The sequence below is a fragment of the Oryctolagus cuniculus genome, chromosome 4, assembly GCF_051225735.1.
Source record: "Oryctolagus cuniculus isolate XC-2025 breed Fujian yellow rabbit chromosome 4, ASM5122573v1, whole genome shotgun sequence".
Taxonomy (NCBI): Eukaryota; Metazoa; Chordata; class Mammalia; order Lagomorpha; family Leporidae; genus Oryctolagus; species Oryctolagus cuniculus.
In genome coordinates, this window is record NC_142870.1 from 76,001,085 (window position 1) to 76,027,964 (window position 26,880).

General features: G+C 47.4%; 1 protein-coding gene across 2 annotated transcripts in view; it reads left to right on the forward strand.

Annotated features, from left to right (window-relative positions):
* Positions 1 to 904: 904 nt before the first annotated feature.
* Positions 905 to 26,880, forward strand: part of PLA1A (phospholipase A1 member A) — a 33,041-nt gene continuing 7,065 nt past the window's right edge. Inside the window, exons 1-8 of one of the 2 annotated variants that reach the window (XM_008266881.5) lie at positions 905 to 1,023; positions 14,782 to 14,983; positions 16,974 to 17,151; positions 17,566 to 17,674; positions 18,617 to 18,718; positions 21,103 to 21,192; positions 24,801 to 24,968; positions 26,671 to 26,760. In XM_008266881.5, coding sequence (XP_008265103.2) covers positions 951 to 1,023; positions 14,782 to 14,983; positions 16,974 to 17,151; positions 17,566 to 17,674; positions 18,617 to 18,718; positions 21,103 to 21,192; positions 24,801 to 24,968; positions 26,671 to 26,760 — 1,012 coding nt within the window. In that variant the 5' untranslated portion in view covers positions 905 to 950. The remainder of the gene's footprint in view (positions 1,024 to 14,781; positions 14,984 to 16,973; positions 17,152 to 17,565; positions 17,675 to 18,616; positions 18,719 to 21,102; positions 21,193 to 24,800; positions 24,969 to 26,670; positions 26,761 to 26,880) is intronic. The other variant, XM_089331750.1, reaches the window with a different exon arrangement.

The following is a 26,880-nucleotide window of genomic DNA, read 5'->3' on the forward strand; positions in this document are numbered from 1 at the left end:
TACTTAGTCTCCCTGTTTGTGAAGTCAGAAAGTTGAACATCTCAGAGGCTGCACTTTTCTTCTAGTCCAAGAGTCTAGGAATGCATAGTGCTTCCGCTAAGCCAATGTCATCTTCTTCTAGCCTGTCCATTAAATGCATACTTAACACATGGTGTTGGCTTAGATTTGGGCTAGGCACTGGGAGTTAAAAAAATAAAAAGAGAGGCCGGCGCTGTGGCATAGTGGGCTAAGCTTTTGCCTGCGGCATCAGCATCCCTTGTGGGCGGTTTGTGTCCTGGCTGCTCCTCTTTCAGTCCAGATCTCTGATAATGGCCTAGGAAAGCAGTGGAAGATGGCTTGGGCCCCTTTACCCGCGTGGGAGGCCCAGATGAAGCTCCTGGCTCCTGGCTTCAGATCTGCCCAGCTCCAGCTGTTGCAGCCATTTGGGGAGTGAATCAGTGGATAGAAGAGCTTTTCTCTCTGTCTCTCCCTTACTCTGTGTGTAACTCTACCTCTCATATAAATAAATAAAATCTTTTTTTAAAAAAAAGCCATCGCCCTCAAGTTGCCCGGAAGGGCAAGAAACAAGTGCACAGAGAATTCAATCCAACAAGGGTTTGTGACTGCTGGAGATGAAAGCCGGCCTTGGTCGTTACCAGCATTTTGTCATGGGAAATGGGAGAGGCGCGGGATGTGGTTTCCTGAGCATGTTAGGCACAGAGAGGAAGGACTGTGTTTCAATGTCCCCTGGTTTAAAAAAATAAAAAACAAACGGAAAGTGTATTTATTTTCATTGAGAAGAAGAAACTGAAAACTGGAGGTTAGACAAATAGGCAGAGTTTATTTTTCTTTCATGGTCATGAGGCCAGTTAATGAGTAGCAGGCTCCCAGAGAGTGTTTGAGACGGCTACGTTCCGAGATCTCTGGCATTAGCAGTCGGCTCACACCAGCTCTGGGACTTCAGCTCAGCGATGCCCCCAGGCCCCTGCAAGAGATGCTTCTGGTGGGGGGCGCTCCTCTGGTGGCTCTGCGTTGCCAGCTCAGGTAAGCTGGGGGCTCAGGCCTGGGGGGAACGTGTTGTAGGCAATGGCAGTATTTCTCCAGCCGTCCACTTACGCAGTACTAACCATTGGAAGGTCCCCTAAAAGCCCTTGGCCTCTCCTAAGGTGAATTTAAAAGAAGGGAAACCCCCCCCTACCATCATAATGGGAATGATAGTGAGCAGGATTCTTTCTCAGGTCACAAAAACTGAACTTCCCCTGGTTATCTGACTCATTTTTCTAAAGCCCACATTACAATCCTCTTCACCTTGCACAAGGCAGGATGACTGCAAGAAAATAAAAATTTGATTCATATGCATTTTCACGCTATAAAGAGTGATGATTTCAGGATACACTGAATTTTAACTTACAGTTTTTTTTCCCAAACCAACAATGATTTTTGTCACTGAGATTGTTAGGTGTCCTTGCTAATCCTGCCAGCCCAACTCAAAGTTCAGGTTTGAGATCCCTCTCAGTAGGATTAGTCCCTTCTAACCACAGAAGCCTGTTACGGCAACTTCCCTCAGACACCATTTGCATTGTATCTTTCCCCTGGTAAAGAACCTGCCCACTTGCCTAAAATAGCGAATTAACACACCCGCCCGCCCTGCGGGGAGATCACTGGAGTCTAACCAAGACTGCCTTCTCCACCAAGCAGGAGACCGGCCCCAGCAGGGTCCCCTCCCGCTGCTGCACACAGCAGCTCGTTTGCCTGTCTTCCGCACAGGACCATTCATTCTCACCCCACAGCCAGAGCACATGCCATTCCTCCTGCCTAGAGTGGTTGAGACTAGCCTCGGGTAATCTCTGGGTTTGTTTGTTTTTGTTTTTGTTTTTTTTGTATTTAAACATATATTTATTTCTTGAAAGGCAGAGTTACACAGAGGCAGAGAGAGAGACAAAGAGCAAGTGAGCACTGTCTTCCATCTTCTAGTTCACTCAAGTGTCCGCAACAGCTGGAGCTGAGCCAATCCAAAGCCGGAGCCAGGAGCTTCTTCTGGTCTCCCACATGAGTGCAGGGGCCCAAGGACTCAAGCCGCCTTCCACTGCTTTCCCAGGAGCACCCGCAGGGAGCTGGGTTAGAAGTAGAGCAGCCTGGGGCCGGCGCTGTGGTGTATCGAGTAAAGCTGCTGCCTGCAGAGTTGGCATCTCATATGGGCGCTGATTTGAGCACAGCTCTGGCCATTGCAGCCACTTGGGGAGTGAGCTAGCAGATGGAAGACCTCTCTCTCTGCCTCTCCTTCTCTCTCTGTGTAACTCTGACTTTCAAATTAATAAATAAGTCTTTTAAAGAGAGAGAGAGAGAGAGAGAGAGAATTCTTCCATCCAATAGTTGACTCCCCAATTGGCTGCTACGGCCGGAGCTGCGCCTATCCGAAGCCAGGAGAAGCCAGGAGCCAGGAGCTTCTTCTGGGTCTTCCACGTGGGTGCAGGGGCCCAAGAACCTGGGCCATCTTCTACTGCTTTCCCAGGCCATAGCAGAGAGCTGGATGGGAAGTGGAGCAGCCGAACTTCAAACTGTCGCCCATATGGGATGTCAGTGTTTCAGGCCAGGGCGTTAACCCACTGCGCCACAGCGTCGGCCCCAATAAATAAGTCTTTAAAAAAAGATAAGTGGAGCAGCTGGGACTCAAACCAGTGCTCATATGGGATGCCAACAATGCAGGTGACAGCTTTACCTGCTATGCCACAGCACTGGCCCCTTAATCTCTATTTTCCGTGTCCCTTATGACATTTCATTCCCCTGATCCAAAGTTCAACTTGAACATGTGTTTTCTCTCCCTGCCTTCGTGGGTGGCTTTCAAAGGTGCCAGTAGCTTCACATATGATCACCATTTGTTCCCACAAGGTGAGGGTTTGGGACTTCTGCCTCTTTTAGGACGCTTAATGTCTGCTCCAAATACAGCAGATGCTCACTGAGTGGCCTGCCACCATTGCTTTGGGGAGGCAGTGTGTTGAACAGACAAGGCGTAGGCTCTCCATTCAGGCTAAAGGGGATTTGAATCCTGGCTCTATGTCTCAGTAGCTGTGTAATGTTGAGGAAGTGACTTTTCTTAACCTGTAATTGGCAAGAAGCCTGTCCAGATGAGGAATTCTGCATGAGACTAAATGAGATCACCTGTGCCCAGGGGATGATCTTTTGCAGTTGTTGATTCCCTGGTGATTTTATTAGGTGTGGCTGCCTGGGCTGGCGGAAGTGGATGAAATGGGGCTGCCACGGGCCACTCTGGGGAGAAGATGGGCGGCTCCCAGGAAGGCAGCTGTGGTGCCATTCAGAGAAGTGAGCTTGTTTGTTAGGCCTGCTTTGTCTCTGCTCAGCAGTTATGTCTGCTTAGGGTCAAAGGCACCAGCTGAATGCTTTGATTTGAAAATTGAGAGGTGAGAGGACCAATAGCAAACTCTTTCTAAACTCTTTTAGAAAACTCATCTCTGAGCAAGCCTGGGACCTCAGGCACACACAAAAGGAACCCAGAAATCCTGAATAAGGAAGCAGGATTGAGGGTCAGGGAAAACTCTGCTCCAGTTCCAAACGCATGTGTGGGAAGCATTGTAGATACTCTGGCAAGAAAAGAACCTGTAACACCTTGTTAGCAGGGTCTTTGAGGAGCCTTGGCTTGGCCCCTTGCCTTTGTTTCCTGCTGTCTTATTCTTACTCTTAGAAGTGCTATCTTGGAAATTAAATGGGCTAGCAGTAAGCAGAGACAGAATGTGTATGCATGGGCGCGTGTGTGCGCACATGTGTGTGTGTGTGTGTGTGTGTGTGTGTATGGCTGAGAGGGATAGACATTTGCCAAAGAGGATTGGAGAAAGAAAACAATTGCCTCCAGGCAGCCAGAAGGAAGCAGGCAAGAAGATGGAGGAATGAGGCGGAGACATTAGGTAAAGAGGGGCGAGGGACTTTCAGGGGTACCCAGGTGCCCATTGATCGAGGAGGCCCTGATCACCTGGGGGCAGCCACTGGCCGGTACAGCTTCTGGGGAAGTTGGGGCTCTCCGCACTTTCTTGGCTGGCTGCCTGCACAATCTTCCACAGCCGCCCACGGCACACTCAGCTTTTTCCTTGCACTGTGGAGGTCAAGATCGTTGCGCTTCTTCTTGGTCCGATTGGCCTTCATGGTTCTAAGTCAGCTCAGCTGTCTTCTCGAGGTGGCTTCTGAGCACCTCCTACTGCTGGGGCAGGCAGCCCTCTGTGCTTTCTCTCAGGACCTGAGTTGCCAGGTCACACGTCTTATGCCCCTACTTCTTGGGGCGACATGGGGAGGAGCTATTTGATTTCATTGTCTTCTCTAGACTCTGAGCTAACCAGGGGCAGTTATGGCTGTGTTTATTCATTCTTGAATCCCCAGAGCACCTGCAAGGCATTGGAGAAACCAAAAACCTTGGTTGCTGACAAGGAAATCAAGTAGGCTGTGGTCTCATTTCCATGCCTTGCCACGATGGTAGCTGAGTGAAATGACTAGCCCTATAACAACAAGCTAGCCAGAGAAGAGAGCAGGAGGTGGCCCTGCCTGGCACCTTGTGGGTCCTCTGAGAACACAGCTATGTTTGCCCAGGAGGTCAGGGCTCTAACGTGGTGGCAGGAGGTTCAGAACCCTGTGGTGCTGAGCTAGGGACAGAGGTAGCTGAGATGAAGTGGCCAAGACTGGGCCTGCAGTGTCAGCTTCTCAAAGGCCAGAGTGGCCAGCCCCACTGAAGGCACTGCTGTACGCTGCAGGGCTGGCCAGAGCCTACCCTCAGGTCAGCTCCCAGCAGCATGCAGGAGACAGCCCATATCACAATCCACACCCCTGTGGCTCCTCTCTCATCTCTGCATTTGCTTACAAAGTGGTTGTGGTTTCAAGCTGGCTCTGTCCCTGTGAGAGCACCCCAGTCCCTTCTTGGTCCAGGCCACACAATCAAAACTGTTTTAGCCAAAGAAGGCTTCATTGAAATGAAAGCATGTGTAGGATGCAATCTACAGAACTCGCCTTAGGCAGGTAGAGGTAGATCAGGAGCGAGGCAATGCATGGCAACCCATGGGGAAGGAGCTGTGTGCACACACGCCCTGCGATGTACTTTCCATCTGGAAATGTGGGAGTTACCAGGCCTTTGATAACCTTTCTTTAACCCTTGTATGGCACTCAGTCCCCAACATGGAAAACCATGGTTCTTTTCAGACTTGGACAAGCCAGTGTGTGGTTCTGTAGCCCTCTTTTCTATTTTTTTTATAAACTCCTGCCAACCTTGCAGGTGATGGAAATGAAGTGAAAACACGTGGAAATCGCAATTTTTAAGATTCAAACTTCAAAGAATAGATACAAGTCATATATGGAAATATATGCAAATGGAAAAATCCACATTGTTCTTAAAGCATGACTTCATTTATGTAAATATATTATTTGTTTATAGATGTATTATGTACACACGTAAAATCCTTTTCTATCAACATATGGAACTGTCTTATTATTTGCAATCGCTGTTTAAACACTATAGACTGAATCTGAAAAGATTTGTATCTCATACATTTTTGGCATATGGGAGAAAAAAAAGCCTTTCAAAGAGGTTATAGCTATTTATTAGTAGGTGAGCCCAACGGTCTCTCCAACGCTTTCTTTTTTTTTTTTTTTTTTTTTTTAACAGGCAGAGTGGACAGTGAGAGAGAGAGACAGAGAGAAAGGTCTTCCTTTGCCGTTGGTTCACCCTCCAATGGCCGCCGCGGCCGGCGCGCTGCGGCCGGCGCACCACGCTGATCCGATGGCAGGAGCCAGGAGCCAGGTGCTTTTCCTGGTCTCCCATGGGGTGCAGGGCCCAAGCACCTGGGCCATCCTCCACTGCACTCCCTGGCCACAGCAGAGAGCTGGCCTGGAAGAGGGGCAACCGGGACTGAATCCGGCGCCCCGACCGGGACTAGAACCCGGTGTGCCGGAGCCGCTAGGCGGAGGATTAGCCTAGTGAGCCGCGGCGCCGGCCTCCAACGCTTTCTAATAGCAAAAACCTTTCTCTCTGCCAACATTTTCTAATAGCAAATGCTTTGGATATTGTCAATTTCATAGGCTAAGTAGATATATTTTCTATTAACAGTTAATTAATTAACAAAATTTACATTATTACCTTAATTCTTATTTTTTATTATGATTAAAGTTGAGCATCTTTTTATGTATCTATTTTCATTTGCTTTCAAATAATCACCTGTTTATGTCTCTTGCCTCTTTCTTTATCTGGTTGTCTGCTTTTTTTTTCCCCTTGATTTGTAGGAGCTCTGTGAAAATTAGTCACTTGGCAAGCAAGGCACCAGCACTTTTCCTCTGTACCACTCCTTGCCTCTCCCCTCATCTCCACTTCCTCTTACCCGGTTATCTAGCCATTCTCACATGATTCTGGTTGAAAGTCCTCAGTGAGTCCATGAAAACCAGCTCTTCACTCACCTCATCTAAAAGTGGGTCTGGGCAATGCTTTATCTCACCAGAGAGTAGGCTCTTGCTCTGCAGGGGGGTATCTGGGTTGAGATGGGAGATCCTGCTTTTCAGTTTCCTCAGCAATCACCTGGAGCCTCTGAAGACCCACAGAGTTCACTGCCAGGGCCCCACCTGGACTCAGAAAACCTCAGTTCACATGTGTTTCCACTTGCACAGCCTCACCCAGGCCCTCAGTAGCCACAGCTCAGCTCTTTGACCACAGTCAAGCACCCTGGAGCCAACATGCACTCCGGGATCCTCCCAAACCTGTCAAGCCCTTGTCTTCTCCCAGGCTGTCCTCCGCAATCCTAGTATCTCGACTTCCCTCATTGCTGTCAGCTCATGGGAATCCCCTGCGGTGCAGATTCTCCCAACATCACCATCTTGGTTCCCTACTCTCTACCTTTCTGGGTCTGCATTGATGCAATCTCTTGCATGTTGCTTTGGGCTTTTGCAGCTGGAGTGTGATCTCATGGAGGGCAGGGAATGCATCCTTCTTCTTACACTGCTTCCATAGCCAGACACTTGGTGAGGGCTCCAGAGTCTTGATGAACCGCATCCCCATTGAAAGTATCTTGATAACAGCCAGCAACGTGGCTCATTAGGCTAATCTTCCGCCTACGGTGCCGGCACCCCGGGTTCTTGTCCTGGTTGGGGCACCGGTTCTGTCCCGGTTGCTCCTCTTCCAGGCCAGCTCTCTGCTGTGGCCTGGGAGGGCAGTGGAGGATGGCCCAGGTGCTTGGGCCCTGCACCCCATGGGAGACCAGGAGAAGCACCTGGCTCCTGGCTTCGTATTGGCGCAGTGCGCCAGCTGTAGCAGCCATTTGGGGGGTGAACCAACGGAAGGAAGACCTTTTCTCTGTCTAACTCTGCCTGTCAAAAAAAAAAAAAAAAAAAAAAAAAAGAAAGAAAGAAAGAAAGAAAGAAAGAAAGAAAATAAACTATCTTGATAATGAGCATCAAAGGAAAATGTTGTCCACAGATCAAACCAAGTATACTTGGCCCTTGGCTGCACAGGTGTGTCAGTGGCTTTCTAAAGGGCCTTGGCTGGAACACTGTAAAGTACCTGGGTGATCTGCATTGCATCCTTAGCCAGCATCAAAGGAGGCCGGAGTTGGAGATGGAAGTGTGAAGGGGAAGGCACAGGAAATGCAGATGGGAGGAGCTTCTTCCCTGTGCCTGTCCCAAGAAGCTGTTTGCAAAAACGAGGATGAAAGGGGCACACTGCCACCACCAGTCCCTGCTGTCTGCCACTCAACTCCCATCCTCATCACCTGCCGAGGCTGTAACAGTTCCCTGCACTTGCCAGCTTCCCTTCACCATGCTTAGCACTCCTGTGTCTTTCCAGGAGGAAAAATGAAAGGAACAGCACAATACAGTGTTATCCAGGAATAGCCTTAGGGCCCAGAGGGAAACCTGAGAGTGCTGTTTACCCATATGGATGAGTCTTTCCAGGAATGAGAAAGAGGCAGGTGCTCTCTCCAGCTGAAAATTGACTTTTGGAAACCTGTAGTCCTGAAAACCCATTGCAGATGCCTGAAGAGGAAATTTCTGCCTTCAGAATCTAACACCTTGGCTTTGTACCTTGGAGTACAAAGAAAGAAACCAGGGAGAAACCAGCCCAGAATCAGGGAGGCCCATCTGTCCAGTTCTTCTTTCCCAGGGACTTAGGGTATCACTGCTTGGAACACTTTCTTTCTACATTTTTTATGACAAAAGAGTATCCTAGGAGGAGTTCTGAAGTTTTTCCTCCCTTCAACCACTTCCCTTTTCTCTGAAGAGCTGGGTGTTCTGTTTGATTTTTGTTCCAGTTTAATTGACGTAGTCTGCAAGCCCCATGCTGTTAAACTTGCAAAATAGAATTCTTTTCTCCTTGGCCAAATTCTAGGTATTTTCCACTACAAAAACAATACAAAGAAATATATTAGCATATGCAATTTATGACTGTTTATGTACACAGGTTTTCCTGGAAAGCATCACAAGAAAATATGCATAGAATTCACCTTTGGGCAGAGGGACTATGAGGAGGAAAGTTTAAAAGTTTAAGATCTCTAATTTTACCACTCAGGGACCTGCAGGGATGACCTAGGTAGTGAGATTACTACCTCTGGCAGCCCTCTCTTCTGTGTACAGTCCTGAGTGTCTAAAAATGGTGAATAGACTCATTACAAAAAGCTTAGAAAAAATACAAAAATAGGTGGAAAGAAAAAATACTACCATGCCTACCATGCAGACACAAAAACATTTTAACATGTTGAGAGATTTTCTCTCCGCTCTCTCTTTTTCATTTTTGCTCCTTCTTGTAAATTAAAAAATATTACAAAATATTTCAAGAATATAGGGAAGTTCGCTAAATAATGACATGTTTGCTTGTACTAACCTTCTCACCTTCCAGGTTTAATACATGTTGACATTTGTTGCTTCATATTCTCCTCTTAAAATATTATAGGTTGTTCAATTGTTAACTAACTCACAGTTTATTTGTCCATTTCTTGTCACTAAAGTCCAGCTAGACTGTTTCCAGAAGTTTTTCTATTACACAAAGGCCACCCTGTGAAAATTGAATATCGATTTCTGAAAATGGAATCACCAGCTCCAAGGCAGTGCTCTCAGCTTGACCAGGTATAGCCAAATCGCTCTCCAAGAGACCAGTACAATTCATATCCCTGCCAGAAGGCATGGGGCCCCTCTTCCCTCTCATTAATATTTAGTGTGATCAGATGACTTAATTATAGTCAATCTGATGGAAATGAAATACTACTTTTCTGTCATTTTAATGTTCCCTTCAGCGCTTATAAATAAAGTTAAATTTTTTCACATTATGATTTCCTTTTCTACAAAATTTATTTAGGTGGCTTGTCCATTCTTTTACTAATTTTTGTCTATTCTGTTCGTTTTTCTCTTTGATTGTATCAGATCCTTATATATTCTTAGTAAAAATCCTTTGTTTAGTAGACACGTAGCAAAAAAAAAGATATTTTAGCCTGTGAATTGTTCCTAATCTATTTTTTGCTGGTATTTTTAAAGATTTATTTCATTTACTTGAAAGGCAAAGTGATAGATAAGCTAGAGGGAGAGACAGGGAGAGATCTTCCATTTGCTAGTTCACCCACTGAAGGACCACAACAGCCAGGGCCGGGCCAGGCTGAAGTAAGGAGCTGGGCACTCCATCTGGTCTCCCACATGAGTGGCAGGGCCCAAGCGCTTGGGCCGTATTCTGCTGCTTTTCCAGGCCCGTTACTGGAGAGCTGGATTGGAAACAGAGCAGCAAGGCTGAAACCAGCATTCCAATAGGGGAAGACAGCTTCCTAGGTAGAAGCTTGAGCCCCTGGGCCATGATGCTGGCCCCTGCCCAGTTCAATTTTGGATGCTAGTAGTGTTATTTGAGTTTCCCATTTCTCCTTGAGTTGATTTCAGTAAATTATATTTTTCCAGAAAATTGTCCATTTGTTTCAAGCTTTGCAAGGTATTTGGGAATTTTTAAGAGTAGCTTTTAATCTTTGACATTCTACAGTTATCCTATTATCTACATGGTATAAGTTTATTTTTTATCTTGCTCATTTTCCCAAGAATAATTTCTGATTGAAAAATGCATACCATTTTTTAGATATGGAAAATTCTTAGCAATTTTCTTTTCAAAATACTGCTTTTTCTTCCATTTTGTTTTTTAGAGAACAATTACTAAATAAATGTTGGAACCTTCCCATATCATCTATACATTTAAAATGTACTTTATTTTAAAAGTGTCTTTTATAGCTGTGCTAGATATTTTAGTATTGATTTCTTTCCATAACTATCTTTTTCATTCCAAGTTTTCTAGTTAGTTTTTTACTATATGATTTATCATTACAATTTTATTTATTTGGAAGACATACAGTTCACTCCACAAATGCCCACTCAATCTGGGTCTCCCACATGGGTGCCATGGATCCAAGTACTAGAGCCATTGTCTGCTCCCAAAAGGCACATTAGCAGGAAGCTGGAGTCAGAAGCCGAGCTGGGACTTGTACTGCTAAGCACTCTGATATGGGATGCCAGTGTCCCACTAGTAGTATCTTCACCTCTCCACCAAATGCCTGCTCCTACCACTTCATTTTATTTTTTATATTTATTTTAAGATTTATTTATTTATTTGGAAGTCAGAGTCACACAGAAAGAGAAGGAAAAGTAGAGAGAGAGAGAGAAAGGTCTTTTATCCTCTTGTTCACTCCCCAGTGGGCCACAACGGCCAGAGCTGAGCCAATCCAAAGCCAGGAGCCAGGAGCTTCCTCCGGGTCTCCCACATGGGTCCAGGGGCCCAAGAACTTGGGCCATCTTCTACTGCCTTCCAAGGCCACAGCAGAGAGCTGGATCAGAAGTGGAGCAGCTGGGACTTGAACCGGTGCCCTATGGGATGCCAACACTGCAGATGGCGGCTTTACCCGCTACTCCACAGCGCCGGCCCTGCCTACCATTTTATCATTTGTGTCTGTAATTATATTGTAGCTTCTTATGCTCTTTATTTTTATCCTGGTACTACTTACTTATTCTTAGCATACATATTCTTAAAATCTGTTATCAGTGGATTTTTTTAAAGTTTATTTCACCTGGAATAATTTAATCCACTTATCAGTTTTATAGACTACCTTTGTAAACACTTGATTTCGTCATATATTTAAATATTTCATTTGTAGACTTATTCTCGAGTCAACTTTTCGTTAAAGTACAATATATACAAAAAGTTTACAAATTATTACTACACAAATGGATGAAATTTCAAAGTGAATTTGTACATGTAACCATCATCCAGATCAAGAAATGAAACATTATCAACAGCACTGTAGTATAGTAGGTTAAGCCTCCACCTGTGGCCTGGCATCCCATATGGGCACCAGTTTGAGTCCCAGCTGCTCCACTTCCAATCCAGCTTCCTGCTAATGCAGCTGGGAAAGCAGTGGAAGATGGCTGAAGTGGTTGAGCCCCTGTATTCATGTGGGAGACCCAGAAGTAGCTACTGGCTCCTGGCTTCAGATCACCCAGATCCCGCCATTGCAGCCATTTTAGGAGTGAACCAGCAGATGGAAGATTCTCTCTCTCTCTCTCTCTCTCTCTCTCTCTCTCTCTCTCCCCCCCGCCCCTTCCTCTCTGTAACTCTGCCTCTCAAATAAACAGATAAATTTTAAAAACATTACTGGGACCCTAAAGCCTATCCTTTCTATCCCCTGTTAGTCACCACCACCTTGACGATTTTAACTTCTAACATGAGTGTGGCCCTCCATACCCACAGGCTCCCCATCCATGGATTCAATCAGCTGTGGACTGCAAATACTAAAATGCACCTCTTCTGACCATGTCTGGACTTTTTTTCTTGTGTTCTAAACAATATAGTCAGAAGAACAATAATTTACAGAGTATTTACATTGCATTACATATTAAAAGTAATCTAGAGATTATTTAAGATATACAGGAAGGGGGCCAACGCCTAGATTGATCCTCTGCCTGCGGCGCCGGCATCCCATATGGGCACCAGTTCTAGACCCGGTTGCTCCTCTTCCAGTTCAGCTTTCTGCTGTGGCCCAGGAAGGCAGTGGAGGATGGCCCAAGTGCTTGGGCCCTGCACCCGCATGGGAGACCAGGAGGAAGCACCTGGCTCCTGGCTTCAGATCAGCGCAGCTCTTGCTGTTGCGGCCATTTGGAGAGTGAACCAACGGAGGGAAGACCTTTCTCTCTGTCTCTCTCTCTCGTTGTCTGTAACTCTACCTCTCAAATAAATAAATAAAATATTAAAAAATATATATACAGGATGATGTATGTAGCTTATATATAAATATATCATTTTATAGGAGGGATTTAAGGATCTGTGAATTTTATCTGTGGGGGTTCCTGAAACAAATCGCTATGGATATCAAGAGACAACTACACTAGATTAGTTTCATTTTAATTTTGAATTGAAGTTGGGCTTTGTCTCCTCCCCTTCTCCACAGGCCTACAGCTTCCCCCACTCCTCCCCGCCTGTACAGCTTCAGGATGACTGGAGAAGAGTCTTCAACTATTGCTAACTCTCCTGATTTTTCAAACATTATAACTTTTATCACATTTTATTGTCTTTTTTCCCTGGGTAGGACGAGGGCCTTCAGTACAATGTTTAACAGTAGTGATAGCAGACACAGATGATTCTAATGTGTTACCCATAGGCTGAGCCTTTCTCCGGGCATTTGGCAGACTTTCTTATGTTAAGGCGTGTTAGGTGCTGGTATCTGTTTTGATGGGCTAATGGTTTTCCTTCTTCAGTGTGTCCAAATGTGAGTGATATCACTGCATGTTCTAGTGTTGAAACATTCTTTCTATTCCTTAGATTAAACCCTGCTTGTCCATGATATATTTTTTTCTTATTATTCTTGATGGGTTTGAATTTGCTGCTATTTTATCTAAGAACTTTTTTGTGTTTTTAAGTGAAGTTGGCCTTTAGCTCTCCTTTCTCCTGTCATTGTCTAGTTTTTGAAGTTTTGGTTATTCTCATCTAAGAGTTCTCTGAAACAACGTATAGGAGATAAGGATTGCAGCATTAGCAGAACTCTGGAAAGTTGGCTACCTGTTAGAGCCTTCACTGGATTGATGTAAAACTACTGTTTCAGTTCTTCTATGCTGTAGTTTTACATCTGATTTTCTGTTATTTATTTCTTGACTAAGTTTTGGCAAGTTACATTTTTTCTTTTCTTTTTTTTTTTTTTTTTTATTTTGACAGGCAGAGTGGACAGTGAGAGAGAGAGACAGAGAGAAAGGTCTTCCTTTGCCGTTGGTTCACCCTCCAATGGCCGCCGCGGCCGGCGCGCTGCGGCCGGCGCACCACGCTGATCCGATGGCAGGAGCCAGGAGCCAGGTGCTTTTCCTGGTCTCCCATGGGGTGCAGGGCCCAAGCACCTGGGCCATCCTCCACTGCACTCCCTGGCCACAGCAGAGGGCTGGCCTGGAAGAGGGGCAACCGGGACAGAATCCGGCGCCCCGACCGGGACTAGAACCCGGTGTGCCGGCGCCGCTAGGCGGAGGATTAGCCTAGTGAGCCGCGGCGCCGGCCTGTTACATTTTTTCAAAAAAAAGTATTCAAATTCTAGAAAAATATCTGTCTTTTTTGGTGAGTATAAACATTTTCTTTTATGGTTTTAAAAAACTGCTGTTGTCTACATGAATATCCCATTTTTATTCTAGATATTGTTTACTTGTGAGTTCCTTCTTTTTTCTTGCTCTGCCTTATCAAAAGTGCATCTAGTTTAACTTTTCAAATAGCTTTGGGGTTCATTGTGTGCCAGGCACTATTCTAGATAGTTGAGTGAATAAAATGGATAAAAATCCTTGCTCCATTGGCTGTGTATTCTTATGTAGGGAGATAGTAAATAAAAATCAGTACGATAAGTTAATACATTCTATAGTAGATTAATAGATGATGTTTGCTAGACAAAAGAGTTGAGGGTAAGGAAACCAGAGAGAATGGGGCTGGGGAGCAGAAGCAGGCTACAACTTTGAAAGGTGGCTCAAGCAGAGAAGATGGCACTAGGCAAGCAATGACTTGAATGGGGGAGGCAACTAACCATGCAGATATTGAGACCGGTGTGAGCCTGGCACCAGGGCAACTGCTCCGTTTGGTTACCCAGGGCTCTTTTTAGACATCTGTGTTAGTTTGCTGGGGTTACCATAACAAAGTGCCACAGGCTGGGTGGTTGAAACCACAGAAACTTATTATCTCACAGCGTTTGAGGCTGGGAATGGGGAGGTGCTGTGTCAATGAGGTCAGTTCCTCTTTATGGCTGTGAGGGAAGGATCTGCTCCAAGCCTTCCTCCCTGGCTTGCTGGTGGCTGTCTTCTTCCTGCGTTTCTTCACATATCCCCTTTTCCCTGTCCTTGTCCAAACTCCCTCTTTTTATGAGGACATCAGTCATATTGCAGCAGCGTCCATCCTAGGAGTCTTATTGTAACTTAATTACCTTCATAAGTCCCTATCTCCACATCTGCTTATAATCAGAAAGATTAGGGGTTCGGATTTCAGTGGATCCTTTTTTTTTTTGAGGAGACTCAATTCAGCCCATAACAATGGCCTTTTCACCATAGCCTTCACCTTGTCTAGCTGGGAAATACTCAGATTCTTCTCTGGGATCTTTATTTTTAGGCAAGGCAGATACTCACATATTTTAGTTATGGAACTGACTCAGTCTTTAGCAAATAAGTGAATGACTATTGCACTAGCTGGTTTGTAATAACCCCATGCCTGGAATCTCTGTTTTCCTGTTCCCTCTAAGAACAGCTTTTAAGGACACATGCCCTCATGTGGCTGTTTCTTGTCTTGTTTTCCTACAGGGGATGCACCTCCTACCCTGCAGCCAAAGTGCACTGACTTCCAGAATGCCAACCTCCTCCGAGGCACCAACCTTAAAGTCCAGTTTCTTCTCTTTGTCCCTGCGGATCCCAGCTGTGGGCAGCTGGTAGAAGAGAGCAGTGACATCCAAAACTCTGGGTTCAACGCCACTCTGGGAACCAAACTGATTATTCATGGATTCAGGTGGGAGCTAATCAACCTGTAGGATCTACTCAGCTAAGAACTGTAGAGCCTTAGGAAGTCAGCAGGGAGCCAGAGGGATGGATTTCCTGTCTCCGGTTTCACCTCTCCGGTCCTGCTGAATTGGAATGTGTCTCATATCAAAAGGCACACAGGATATTGTTCATTCTTTTTTTTTTTTAAGATGTATTTATTTATTTGAAAGGAAGAGAAAGAGAGAGATGGAGACAGAGAGGGAGAGATCTTTCATCTGCTGGTTCATGCCCCAAATGGCCATAAAAGCCAAGGCTGAGCCAGGCTGAAGCCAGGAGGCAGGAACTCCTTTCAGGCCTCTCACAGTGGCGGCAGGAACTGAGGTGCTGGCTCATCATCTGCCGCTTCCCAGATGCTTCAGCAGAGAGCCGGACCAGAGGCAGAGCAGCTGGGTCTCAAGCTGCCACTCGGATTCGGGGTGCAGATGTCCCGAGCTGGGGCTTCACCCACTGGGCTGCAAAGCCCACCACAGATATTCATTCTTGTTAGTCATTCCCATAACTTCTCTATTCAGTTTTGTCTACACACCCAGAAGCAATCCATATGTGTGACCTTGAACACTAGCTTTCCACATCGAAATTAAAGGGAAGTTATAGGGATGGGCTCCGTGGTCAATTTTCCACCTGGAACGTGGGTTGGATGACACACTCTTTCTCAGACAGTGAGGTCACAGGCTCTGTGCAATCTCTTGGGGCCAAGAAAATGGTGTTTCTCAGGGTTTTATTTCCTCTTCTTCCCTCCTTTGCTGGTTTCATGACCTAAGAAACTTCCATTTTAGGGCCTGACTTTCATCATACCCAGAGGTCAGCATTTTTGAGGAGTGAGCCACTTCTCTTTGTAATCTCTTGTTATCCAATCCAAGTTGTACGGTAACATAAGTCTCAAGGCAGTCCTCAGCGTTCCTTCAAACAGAGTTTCAAAAAAGCCAGGAACAGAACAAAGCTTCTGGGAGGGCAGAGGGGAGAGTGTGATGGAACAGCCGAGCCACAGGGCAACTGGATCTGGAGGCAAACCGCTTCCTGCTCTCCCGCCTCTCTGTCCCTCGGGGCCCTGCATTCCAGGGGTCCCACTTAGAGCTCCTAAGCATCGCTCTTCTTCTACACTCTCGTGGTAGAGATTCCCCGCTAGCAAATCTTGCACTCAGCCACCATCCGAAGCCCAGTGTGTGCCTGCAACCCAGGGGTAGCTAATAGAGCTGCCAAGCTCATCAGACTGATCACTCTGTCTGCTCCTAAACCCCCAAACCACATTCCATGGCACAGGCCCCATCTGCGTGCCTCTGTCCACAGGCATGCTCGGATTGCTCCTATCCTGGGAGCCATTGATAAAACTTCTTTCCTGGTCCCAGTGTGTTGCGAAAGCTTTCTGAAATATTTTCTATTGTCCCCCCGCCCCCTCTCTTTTTTTCCCTAGAAGTCTCATTGTACTGTAAGATCCAGGGGTTAGGGGCTGTATCTCATTTGTCTTTGTTTCATGGAAGGCATCTGGCCTATAGGGGCTTAATGAAATGAATGGGTGGGTGAATGACTGAAGGAAAACATCCTCGAGGGAAGAGCCTATATTCTAGAATAAGAATTAAGATCACCAGTCTCGACTCTAAGATACGAAGCTCTCTTTTCCACAAATAGCACAGTGAATCGGGAGCAGTGCAGTGAATAGGCGTATGAGGTTTATGCACTGCACAAAGGTGCTTGAGGGAAGGAAGCTGCCAGGAGCTGTGAATCCTGGCACAAGGCTGCGTCTACTAGGAACAACATGCACCTTGCATATCGCACACAAATGCTCCATATACTGGTGTAAGGCCTGGGGACTTTGGAATTACATCCTTCCCATGCTCAGGGGGCTGTGTGATGTATACCTCATGTACCACCCCCGCCCCGAGTTTCTTGACCCACAGAGTTTTCCCGTGGATATCAGCTTGGCAGGTGACTGTCCTCTCCTTCGTTGGCTCCATGTCTAGGGCTTTAGGAACAAAGCCTTCCTGGATCGACAAATTCATTAGCGTCCTCCTGCGTGCAGAGGACGCTAACGTGATTGCCGTGGACTGGGTGTACGGCTCCACAGGCGTCTACTTCTCAGCGGTGGAAAATGTGGTGAGGCTGAGCCTGGAGATCTCTCGCTTCCTCAGCAAACTCTTGGTGAGTGCAAGAGCCGAGCCGGCCTTCGGGCTGCTTTGGGGGGGGGGGGGGGGTGAGAAAGAAGCGGCGCTGGAGGACACGTGGGGACAGACGCAGCGCTGCCCTGGACCTGTCGCCGTTCGGGGCGAACCTGGACTTGGCTGCTTGGAGTGCTGACCTCGAGCGGATTCCTGAACCTTTCCGAGCCTCCCTTTGCTCCCCTGTAAAATGTGCCACTGCACAGCCCATGGCGAGTGTAGGTCGCCTGGCGTTTAGTAGTCGCGAAAGAGGGAGCGGCCGTGCTCGCCACTCACACACTTTGGAGCCGAAAAGGAAAGCGAGTGGGGGCCGTCCAGGAAGCGGGCAAAGCATGCGTGGCGGATGTGTCGTGCCCAGGGCCCACTCAGTGGTTCTCACTGTCGGTGCCTGTTCTAGGCGCTGGGTGTGTCGGAGTCCTCCATCCACATCATTGGTGTTAGCCTGGGGGCCCACGTTGCGGGCATGGTGGGACATTTCTACAAAGGCCAGTTGGGACGCATCACAGGTACTGCTCCTCGCTGCCCCTCCCCCCCAGGGTTCAAAGTCAGAGAGAGTGGCCTGGAAATGCCCGGTCTGAGGCGAGCAGCAGGAGTGCTGAGCCTTCTCTTCCTAGGATCGTGCCCTCTGGTACCCCTAAACCTCATGGTGCCCTTTTGCAGAAAATGATATTGTGTTGTTTGGCATGGTTTCTAATATCAACGTAAGAGCCATGCATTTCTTTCTGAGCCTCAGTGTCTACATCTATAAAATGGGTTGTGATAGCCCGCAGCACCTTGTTCCACTGTGGAAATCACCGTGTGAGGAGCTCCCTCAGTCGGTGAGGGACTGGGTGAGTGTGGTAAGCAGTTCAGCTCCCTGGTCCTCTGGCAGGGCAGTTCTGAGTCACATTCTACAGAAGCCCCCAGAGGGGTCCTCGGGCAGGGCTGCGATCCAATTGCCCACAGCGCTAACCCACTCAGTGATGTGTTCCCACTTCTTCACCTTGCTTTCCGTGGTCTTCCACGTCCTTGTGGCCCGGTCCACTTACATTGGGGAGAGGAAAGGAGGGAGGGGATCCAAACTAACGCATGGGAACGGTGAGTTTCATCTTGCTGTGTTGTGAAGTCTGGAGTGTGCAAAACTGCCCAGTGTAAGCCTGGCACATGGTAACTACTAACTACTCAAAAAGCTGGCACTGTTGCTATTACACCACAAAGGTCAATATTACTCCCATTAACCCTTGCCACATGGTTGGTGTTGTTTATTTAGAGCCAGAGAAACTGGGTCGTTGAGGGGTTATCTCAGGAGAGACGACAGTGTGGGGTTTCCTGGGAAGGTGGTCCCAAGCTACTTCTTCCTACCTTTGGTGCTTGCGGGGACTCTGTGATTGGAAAAGGTGTGTGCTGGATCCATGAGGGTTTCCATAGCCGAGAGGAAAGGGGTCCCTGATTTTAAGCTGTCCCTGCAGGCCTGGACCCCGCCGGGCCGGAGTACACCAGAGCCAGCCTGGAGGAGCGCCTGGATGCCGGAGACGCCCTCTTTGTGGAAGCCATCCACACAGACACCGACAGTGAGCTGGGGCGACCTTCCTGGGGGTGCAGAAGGAGCCCAGGACAGGGCTGGGAGGCTGGGGTCCGCACCTTCCCTGGGCTTCTGTGACATCGTGAGGAGTTTACCAAAATGTCTTGAGAGAGCCTTCCAGCTCTTTCATTCTATGACTACTGAAATGAGAAATCTCATTCATGGACCAAAAATGTTTGGTTGGGAATCTCACTATCTGATTTAGTACCTTGCGCTGCGTAGTCCGAGGGAGGGCATTGCTGCCTGGCTGACTCAGGGGAAAGTCAGGCTGCTTTTTTGGGGTGGATGTGCCTGGCCCCAGGGGATCGGGGCATTCCACTCCCCAAGTACAGGGGCTGGTCAGGACTTACCCTCCCCCCACCAAAGAATAAGTCCAGCCCTTCAGTTCAGTGGCAAATGAGAGTCTCCCTTACAGCATAGACAGGCACAGGAAAGACCCCTCAACTCTTCACCCCTCATGGTCAAATTAAGCTCTTCTGACCAACGGGGGAAGGTGCTAGGCATTCCTGCTCATCTCTACTTGCTGTCGAATGCCCATGCATCTGTCCCAGGCACAGTGCTCAGTGTCATGGGTACAAGGAGAAATGACAACTGTCCCTGACCGGAAGAATTTCAGGTCAAGTAAGAGGCATCCCTGTTTCATTTACTTCAGTCAGACTTCCTGAATCCAAGAGTCACAGATGCGCCCTCCTGGGAGAAACCCCCCACAGCCATGCTACCTGCCCTTGGTCATACCTTCATCATCCAGACAGGAAACCAATGCCTATAGGCCTCTGTCCAGCCATGTAAGGTTAATGAGCCTTGGTCATCAGTAACATTTAAACTTCTCTTCTATCCCGACTTTGCTAACCAGGTGGTTTATTAGGTTTATTAGTTCCTGCATGAGACTTCTCAGACTCCTTCAAATTTGGAGCCTTTTTCTGATGTGACAAAAAGTCATAATAACTCCATTTACTCAATCAATGTTTATTGGACCAAAAAGCAGGCACTGAGACTATGACAATGAACAATGCGTTGAAGAGGGTCCTTGCTCTGGTGGAACTTACAGGCTACGTGGGCGGGCATTCGCTTGTTCATTCAATAACCACTTATTAGGCACTAGGTGCCCAGGGCCTGTGCTAGATGTGGAGAAAGTGGGAGAAAGACAAGCAGAAGTCTTGCAGTAGTGGAGCGGACATCCAAAGCAACAGACAGGATTATTACACTCCGTGATGATTATAATGAAGGGCATGTGACCGAAGGCGACTTGGATATGGGAATTACCTCACATGGTATTATTGGGGAAAGTATCCAAGTTGCTGAGGCCGGGCTGGCCATGACCTGGAGTTCCCATGTTCTTCTAAGATCAGCGAGAACAGGGCAGTAATTTGGCTTCCTGTACGAGATTGCTGTGGCTCCTCTGCAGAGAATGAACTGGACCAGGGCACTCAGGGGAGCCTGGGGGCCCATCGGAAGGGCAGTAGTTATTTTGGTGAGAATGTGGGTGCTTGAACAAAGACTAAGTAGTATTAGAAGTGGAGAGAAGTAGAGACACTCAAGATACCAGCAGATTTGGGAGGTCACACCGACCGGACTTATGATGGATTGAGTGTAGGGAGTGAGGGAGAGGCAGGAGTCAGGGATGGATTCCAGGTCCTTGCTTAACCCCAGGGTAGGTGACATTAAGCAAATAACATACAATTTCCTGCAATAGTGACAGGTTAATATGAAGGAGACAGTGAGGGTCTTTGGAGATTAGGCCTCGCTCAATCTGAAGGGTCAGAGGTGCATGTTGGAGGGCCTGGGATGTAGTCACAGTGACAAGATAAGGGTCCCCTACCCCCCCCCCCCCCCCCCCCCCGCCAAACTCGGCTCTTTGTAGCCATATCAGCATTCCACTTAGGCGGGAGACTGCAAAAATGTTTTGTAGGAGACTGGAAACGTGGCCCAGAACTTACTTGTCTGCACTATTGCTCAAAGGAAAACAGAACTAGGAGGGGCCTTTAAGAAGCTTATGGAAAATGCATCTGATGAGAAACGGAGTGCATTTCGAAGTTTTTTGCACCCAAATAAGGTTATCTTTTAATTCCCTTTCCCATGACCTTTTTGAAGTAATATCTTATCCAACAAGGAAACTTACCAAAGTGTATAACTCCTATTGATGTATAAAAATGTATTTAGGGATAGTCTGTTAATTTTATTAGGCAAAGGTGGAGTCACTTACAAACGGACGCTTCCCTGGCTCCTTCCAGCTCCTACTCTCGGCTCTTGGGGTGAGGTGGGCACGGAGTGGCAGGCTCTTAAGCTCGGACTTCAGGCTCTGTTGCTGGTGGGCCCTGATGTGGGATCAGGAAAATGTGCCCCTGAAGGTAATGTGGTTCTGCCTCCTTTCAGATTTAGGCATTCGGATTCCTGTCGGACACGTGGACTACTTTGTCAATGGAGGCCAAGACCAACCTGGCTGTCCCCTGTTCATTCACGCAGGTCGGAGATTGGAAAGGACCAACGGTCATGCAGAGGGTCTTCTTGATGGTGGCCTTTGTTATGTCCCAAAGGCCTTACTTGGCACCTACTGAAGGGATGTCTTGGGGGCCCAGGACTCCTGGGGGAGGAGAGTCTGAAATTAAAAGCCAGGGCCACACTTGTGCTGCCCTCTCCACTTGTCTAGGGTCCAGCTGTGACCAGACATTACGCAAGCCAGTAATCTCTATTCCTCGCTGGGCCCTCATGTGTGGTGTAGGCCACACCAGGTACCTCCTTTGCAGAGCCTGGTGATGGCAGAGCTGAGTCAGTGTGTCCAAAGCCAGCCAGCCAAAGGATCCGCTAGGTAACCATTTCACCAAATTTACTAACCTCTACAGTTCTTTAAAAGTTGATTTCAAGATAAGCTTCTTGAAATTTTTCTTGAACACTTTTAATGAATATACATTGCTTCCCTTTTAAGTACAAAAATGCTCTTTTTGAATATGTTCAGTGAATAGATGAGGGTTCTTCAAAAAAGCTGTGGGTGGAGTTAAAGGATAAGTCTAGAAGCTGATGCTGTGGCACAGCAGGTTAAGTTGCCATTTAGGACTCTCATCCCACAGTAGAGTGTCTGGGATTGAGGCCTGCCTCCGTCTTCAGACCCAGCTTCCTGCTAATGCACCTGGGAGGCAGCAGACGGTGACTCAAGAACCTGAATCCTGCCACTCACGTGAGAGATCCTATATAGTTCCTGACTTCTGGCTCAGCCTCGCTCAGGCCCAGCTGTTGTAGACATTTGGGTAGTGAACCTCTTTCCGTCTTCACCCCCAACCCCCAGTTTTTCTGCCTTTCAAATAAATAAAAATGAATAAACATTTTTAAAAAGATTCATTTTATTTATTTGAAGGGCAGAGTTCCAGAGACAGGGAGACACACACACACATACACACACACACACAGAGAAAGAGAGAGAGAGAGAGAGAAATTCCATTTGTTGGTTTACTTCCCCAATGGCCACAAGAGACAGGAGTGGGCCAGGCTGAAGTCAGAAACCAGGAGCTTCTTCCAGGTATCCTACATGGGTGCAGGGGACTGAGCACTTGAGCCATCCTCTGCTGCTTTCCCAGGCCAGTGAGCTGGATAGGAAGTAGAGCAGCCAGGACTCAAACCAGTGCCCGTATAGGATGCTGGCAGTGCTGCAGGTGGTAACTTTACCCACTGTATCACAAAGCCTGTCCCAATAAATAATCATTTTTTAAAAGATAAGTTCAGTTTGGTGCAATAGAGACCTGTGCATTTTTTAATAATATATACCTTCTTTGAACTTTTTGAAGACTCCTCAAATACATGAATTTCAATTTAATTCCATTTTCTATGAACTTTTAAGCATGTCTTTGTAGTCTTTGTTGCATGTTTTAAATAATAGTAAATTCATCAAAAACTAAGCATCAGTAATTGTTCCATCTTCTTATATACCCAATATATCCATATTTCTTATGGAAAATTTAAATGTTGACTTCTGTATACTATGTTTTTGGCCTCTTTCTGATTTACAAAATTTTTTAAATCTTTTTTTAAGATTTTTATCTATTTATTTGACAGGTAGAGTTACAATCAGTGAGAGAGACAGAGAGACGTCTTCCTTCCGTTGGTTCACTCCCCAAATGGCCGCCACGGCCAGTGCTGCGCCAATCCAAAGCCAGGAGCCAGGTGCTTCTTCCTGGTTTCCTATGCGGGTGCAGGGGCCCAAGCACTTGGGCCATCCTCCACTGCCCTCCTGGACCACTGCAGAGAGCTGGACTGGAAGAGGAGCAACCAGGACTAGAACCCGGCACCCATATGGGATGCCTGCGCCGCAGGTGGAGGATTAACCAAGTGAGCCACGGCACCGGCCCCAAAATTTTTAAAATCTTAAGAAGTCTTTTGACAATTTATTGAATAATCACTAAACTATTTCTCTAAATTTACTAATTTTCCCAATATATGCTTATTTTAAGAATTTATAAAAGTTTCTTTAATTGTGGTCAGATGGCATGGTTTGATTCCCATGGCATTTTAGTTGGCCACTTTTGACTTCTTCCTTCCTAACACAGCCTGAGAAGGGTGTTGTTTGCCTCTGTGTTGGCTTCTTTTTGCAGTGAAGGACATTGGCCATGGAAGTGTCCCTGCACTGTGGGGAAGGAAAGAACACAGAGCTCAGTGTTGGCCGCTGCTCCCAAGGCAGGGAGGCTCGAGGTTCAGGGAGACCCTGGAACCCTGCAGTTAGGGTCACTTACACACCTCCTAGCACCAGCCAGCGCATCCAGTGTGGGTTGCTGCAAATTGTTCAGTAGTAAACCATGGCAACCAAACCAAATTTTTGGTAAATTAGAATATTTGGCAAGTGACCAGCGCCGTGGCTCAATAAGCTAATCCTCCGCCTGCAGCACCAGCACACCGGGTTCTAGTCCCGGTCGGGGCGCCGGATTCTGTCCCGGTTTCCCCTCTTCCAGGCCAGCTCTCTGCTGTGGCCTGGGAAGGCAGTGGAGGGTGGCCCAAGTGCTTGGGCCCTGCACCCCATGGGAGACCAGGAGAAGCACCTGGCTCCTGGCTTCGGATTAGCGTGGTGCGCCAGCAGCAGCACGCCGGCCGCACAGCCATTGGGGGGTGAACCAACAGAAAAAGAAAGACCTTTCTCTCTGTCTCCCTCTCTCACTGTCCACTCTGGCCTGTCAAAAAAAAAAAAAAAAAAAAAGAATATTTGGTAAGTTCAGTGTGGCAGTTGGCCAAGTGAGCCTCAGCAGTGAGGCTCTGGAGCTTGACCGTAAACTGCTGTTGACTCCCTTGAGTATCTCAGTGCTGGGTTGAGTGTGATGACGGTGTGAAAATTTGGTTGTAGGGTGATGATGAAGAAGGTAAAAACATACAGACAGATACCCATCTTGGGAAGTGAGGTCAGCACCTCCAACTCTGTATGTTCCCATTTTATGAAAGCGAATTTGCATGACCACATAAGGGTGAGTCTCAAATGAAGCAACTGATTTTGTAAATTAGGTTTATTAATCTCAGGAAAATTAAAAGGGAAAGGGGAGGCTACAGTAACCAGATCCATTAATACTTCTTTTTTTTTTTTTTTTTTTTTTTTTTTTTTTTTTTTTTTTTGACAGGCAGAGTGGACAGTGAGAGAGAGAGACAGAGAGAAAGGTCTTCCTTTGCCGTTGGTTCACCCTCCAATGGCCGCCGCGGCCGGCGCGCTGCGGCCGGCGCACCGCGCTGATCCGATGGCAGGAGCCAGGAGCCAGGTGCTTTTCCTGGTCTCCCATGGGGTGCAGGGCCCAAGCACCTGGGCCATCCTCCACTGCACTCCCTGGCCACAGCAGAGGGCTGGCCTGGAAGAGGGGCAACCGGGACAGAATCCGGCGCCCCAACCGGGACTAGAACCCGGTGTGCCGGCGCCGCTAGGCGGAGGATTAGCCTAGTGAGCCGCGGCGCCGGCCTCATTAATACTTCTTTAAAGCGTGGCTCCGGGGACATCCCCTGTATGTATAGCCTTCTGGAATACCAGAGTCAATCGAGTTACAGTAAGCAGCATGGGGGGAGTTTCCATTTGTCTTCACTGAAAGCTTGGTCGTGGTTTTTCCCCTGCTCAGGTTACAGTTATCTGATCTGCGATCACATGCGGGCTGTGCATCTCTACATCAGTGCCCTGGAGAACTCCTGTCCACTGATGGCCTTTCCCTGTGCCACCTACAAGGCCTTCCTGGAGGGACAGTGTCTGGATTGCTTTAACCCTTTTCTCCTCTCCTGCCCAAGGATAGGTAAAATGGCACCTCTTTGGCTTCCTTTTACAAATCAGGCCAACAGGATTGGGTGTGGGCTGCAAGAGGGAAAAACCAAAAAATGAATCTGGGTACCAGGATGAACGCTGATGTCTTTATCGAGACAAGGAACACAGAGGGAGGAGTAGGTTTGGGACAGATCCCGGAGCTTGCTTTTATTGGGTTTGAAGTGCCTGTAATTGCCCAGTTGGACAGATAGAGCTGTCATCTTAATTCTCAGAACTATCACAAAATAGATGTTCAGTTAAAAATCTTTAAATAAAACAGCACACAAGTGGGTAGAATTTGAGCCAAATCTTAAAGAACAGATAGCTTTAGGCCTTAGAGGAAAACATTTTAATGCTTGAAATTAAAAGAAGAAAAAACAGAATAGTTGGAGAAAATTTGGGGAAATGGCAAACCCTGGTTATTGTCATTTCATTCTATCTTGATCTTCTGGAGTCAAGAAGTCTCCCCAAGTGGGGAAAATAACAATTAACTGATAGGGGATTCAGCTTGCTCTCCCCTGGAAGACGGCAGTTGCCCTTCCATGACCTACCCTTCACCCTCTCTGGTGCCAAACTTGCTCTGCACACGCTTTTCCCACACACAGCCCCTTATTGAAAAGTCCAGCCTCAGCATCCTAGAAACGCTGGGTTGTCCAGAGCCCTTGACCCCACTCTCAGGTGGGATGTTTTTCATAGTTAGGTCAGCTGCTCTCCAGCTCTTCATAGACCCTAAGTCAGTGCATCTGGGGAATCCCCAAGAATGGCTCACAAAGCCCCCTTGAGAGGCAGGAGGTTGTAGTGGCCACATGCCACCTGGGGGGATGCCCAATTGCTGGACAACATGGGCACATTCCTGGATGATCCAGCTCATTGGGGAAATGGACTCCGAGAAGGCCCAGGGCCTGGCTTCTAAACTCAACCCTGGGCACATCATTGCTGCAAATACAGTGGGGTGGTCCAAGATGAAAATCTCCAGGAAAAACTCCCGAGTAGTGAAAACACCCTCTTCCCCGCCCCCACCACGCTCTCCACTGCCCTCCACCCCCGGCTGCCCTCAAAATTGTGGTGCTTGTCATTGATTATTCAAATTAATTGGCCACTGCCTGATAGAATGTTCAAAGAAGGTTCACTTTCCATAACAAGACAACCCTTTATTTCCTATTCATCGAGTATATATCGTAATTTGCCCCAGATAGGATAGGCCAGTTGCTGTCACAGCCACTCACACTGTCTGCCCAGCCTCCCTCTCACTACCTTTCCCCATGTGCTGGACACCCTAGGGTAGCTTCCTCACCCTGTGTGTCTGCACCCTAACTGTGGAATGCCTTTCCCTAACTCGCCATCTGCTAGTCTTCAGATCTAACATGCTCCTTTCACTGCACAAGATTTAAGTGCCATTAAGGCCACTGTAATATAGTTTGTTTGCAAGTTGAAGACATAATTTAAAATTTCTTAGAATTATCTACTAACAATGAGCCAAACAACCTGAAAAACATATCCCCTGTTTGTGTGTTTATCCCCACAGGACAGAGTTGCTGTCCTTAGACTTGTTACAGAATGTGTTCCATAATGAGCCTGCAGTGTAGCTGTCTGTAGAATAAATGGATATATGAATTAAGGAACACATGGCTGGGTGCTGTGGGGCCCTGAAATGTCTTCCTCAGGCTCTGCTATCTTTGTTTCTCTATTTCTAGGGCTGGCAGAACAAGGTGGTATCAAGATAGAACCACTTCCCAAGGAAGTGAGAGTTTACCTCCTCACCACATCCAAGGCCCCATACTGTGGTAAGCAAGGTGGGAGAAATGCATGCCCTTAGCTCTGCCATGGAGCCAGCTAGAAGAGTCCGGGCTCCAGCTTGGGCTGCATCCAGCCCAGTGTGGTGGCCAAGGTGGGAGGTGAAGGAC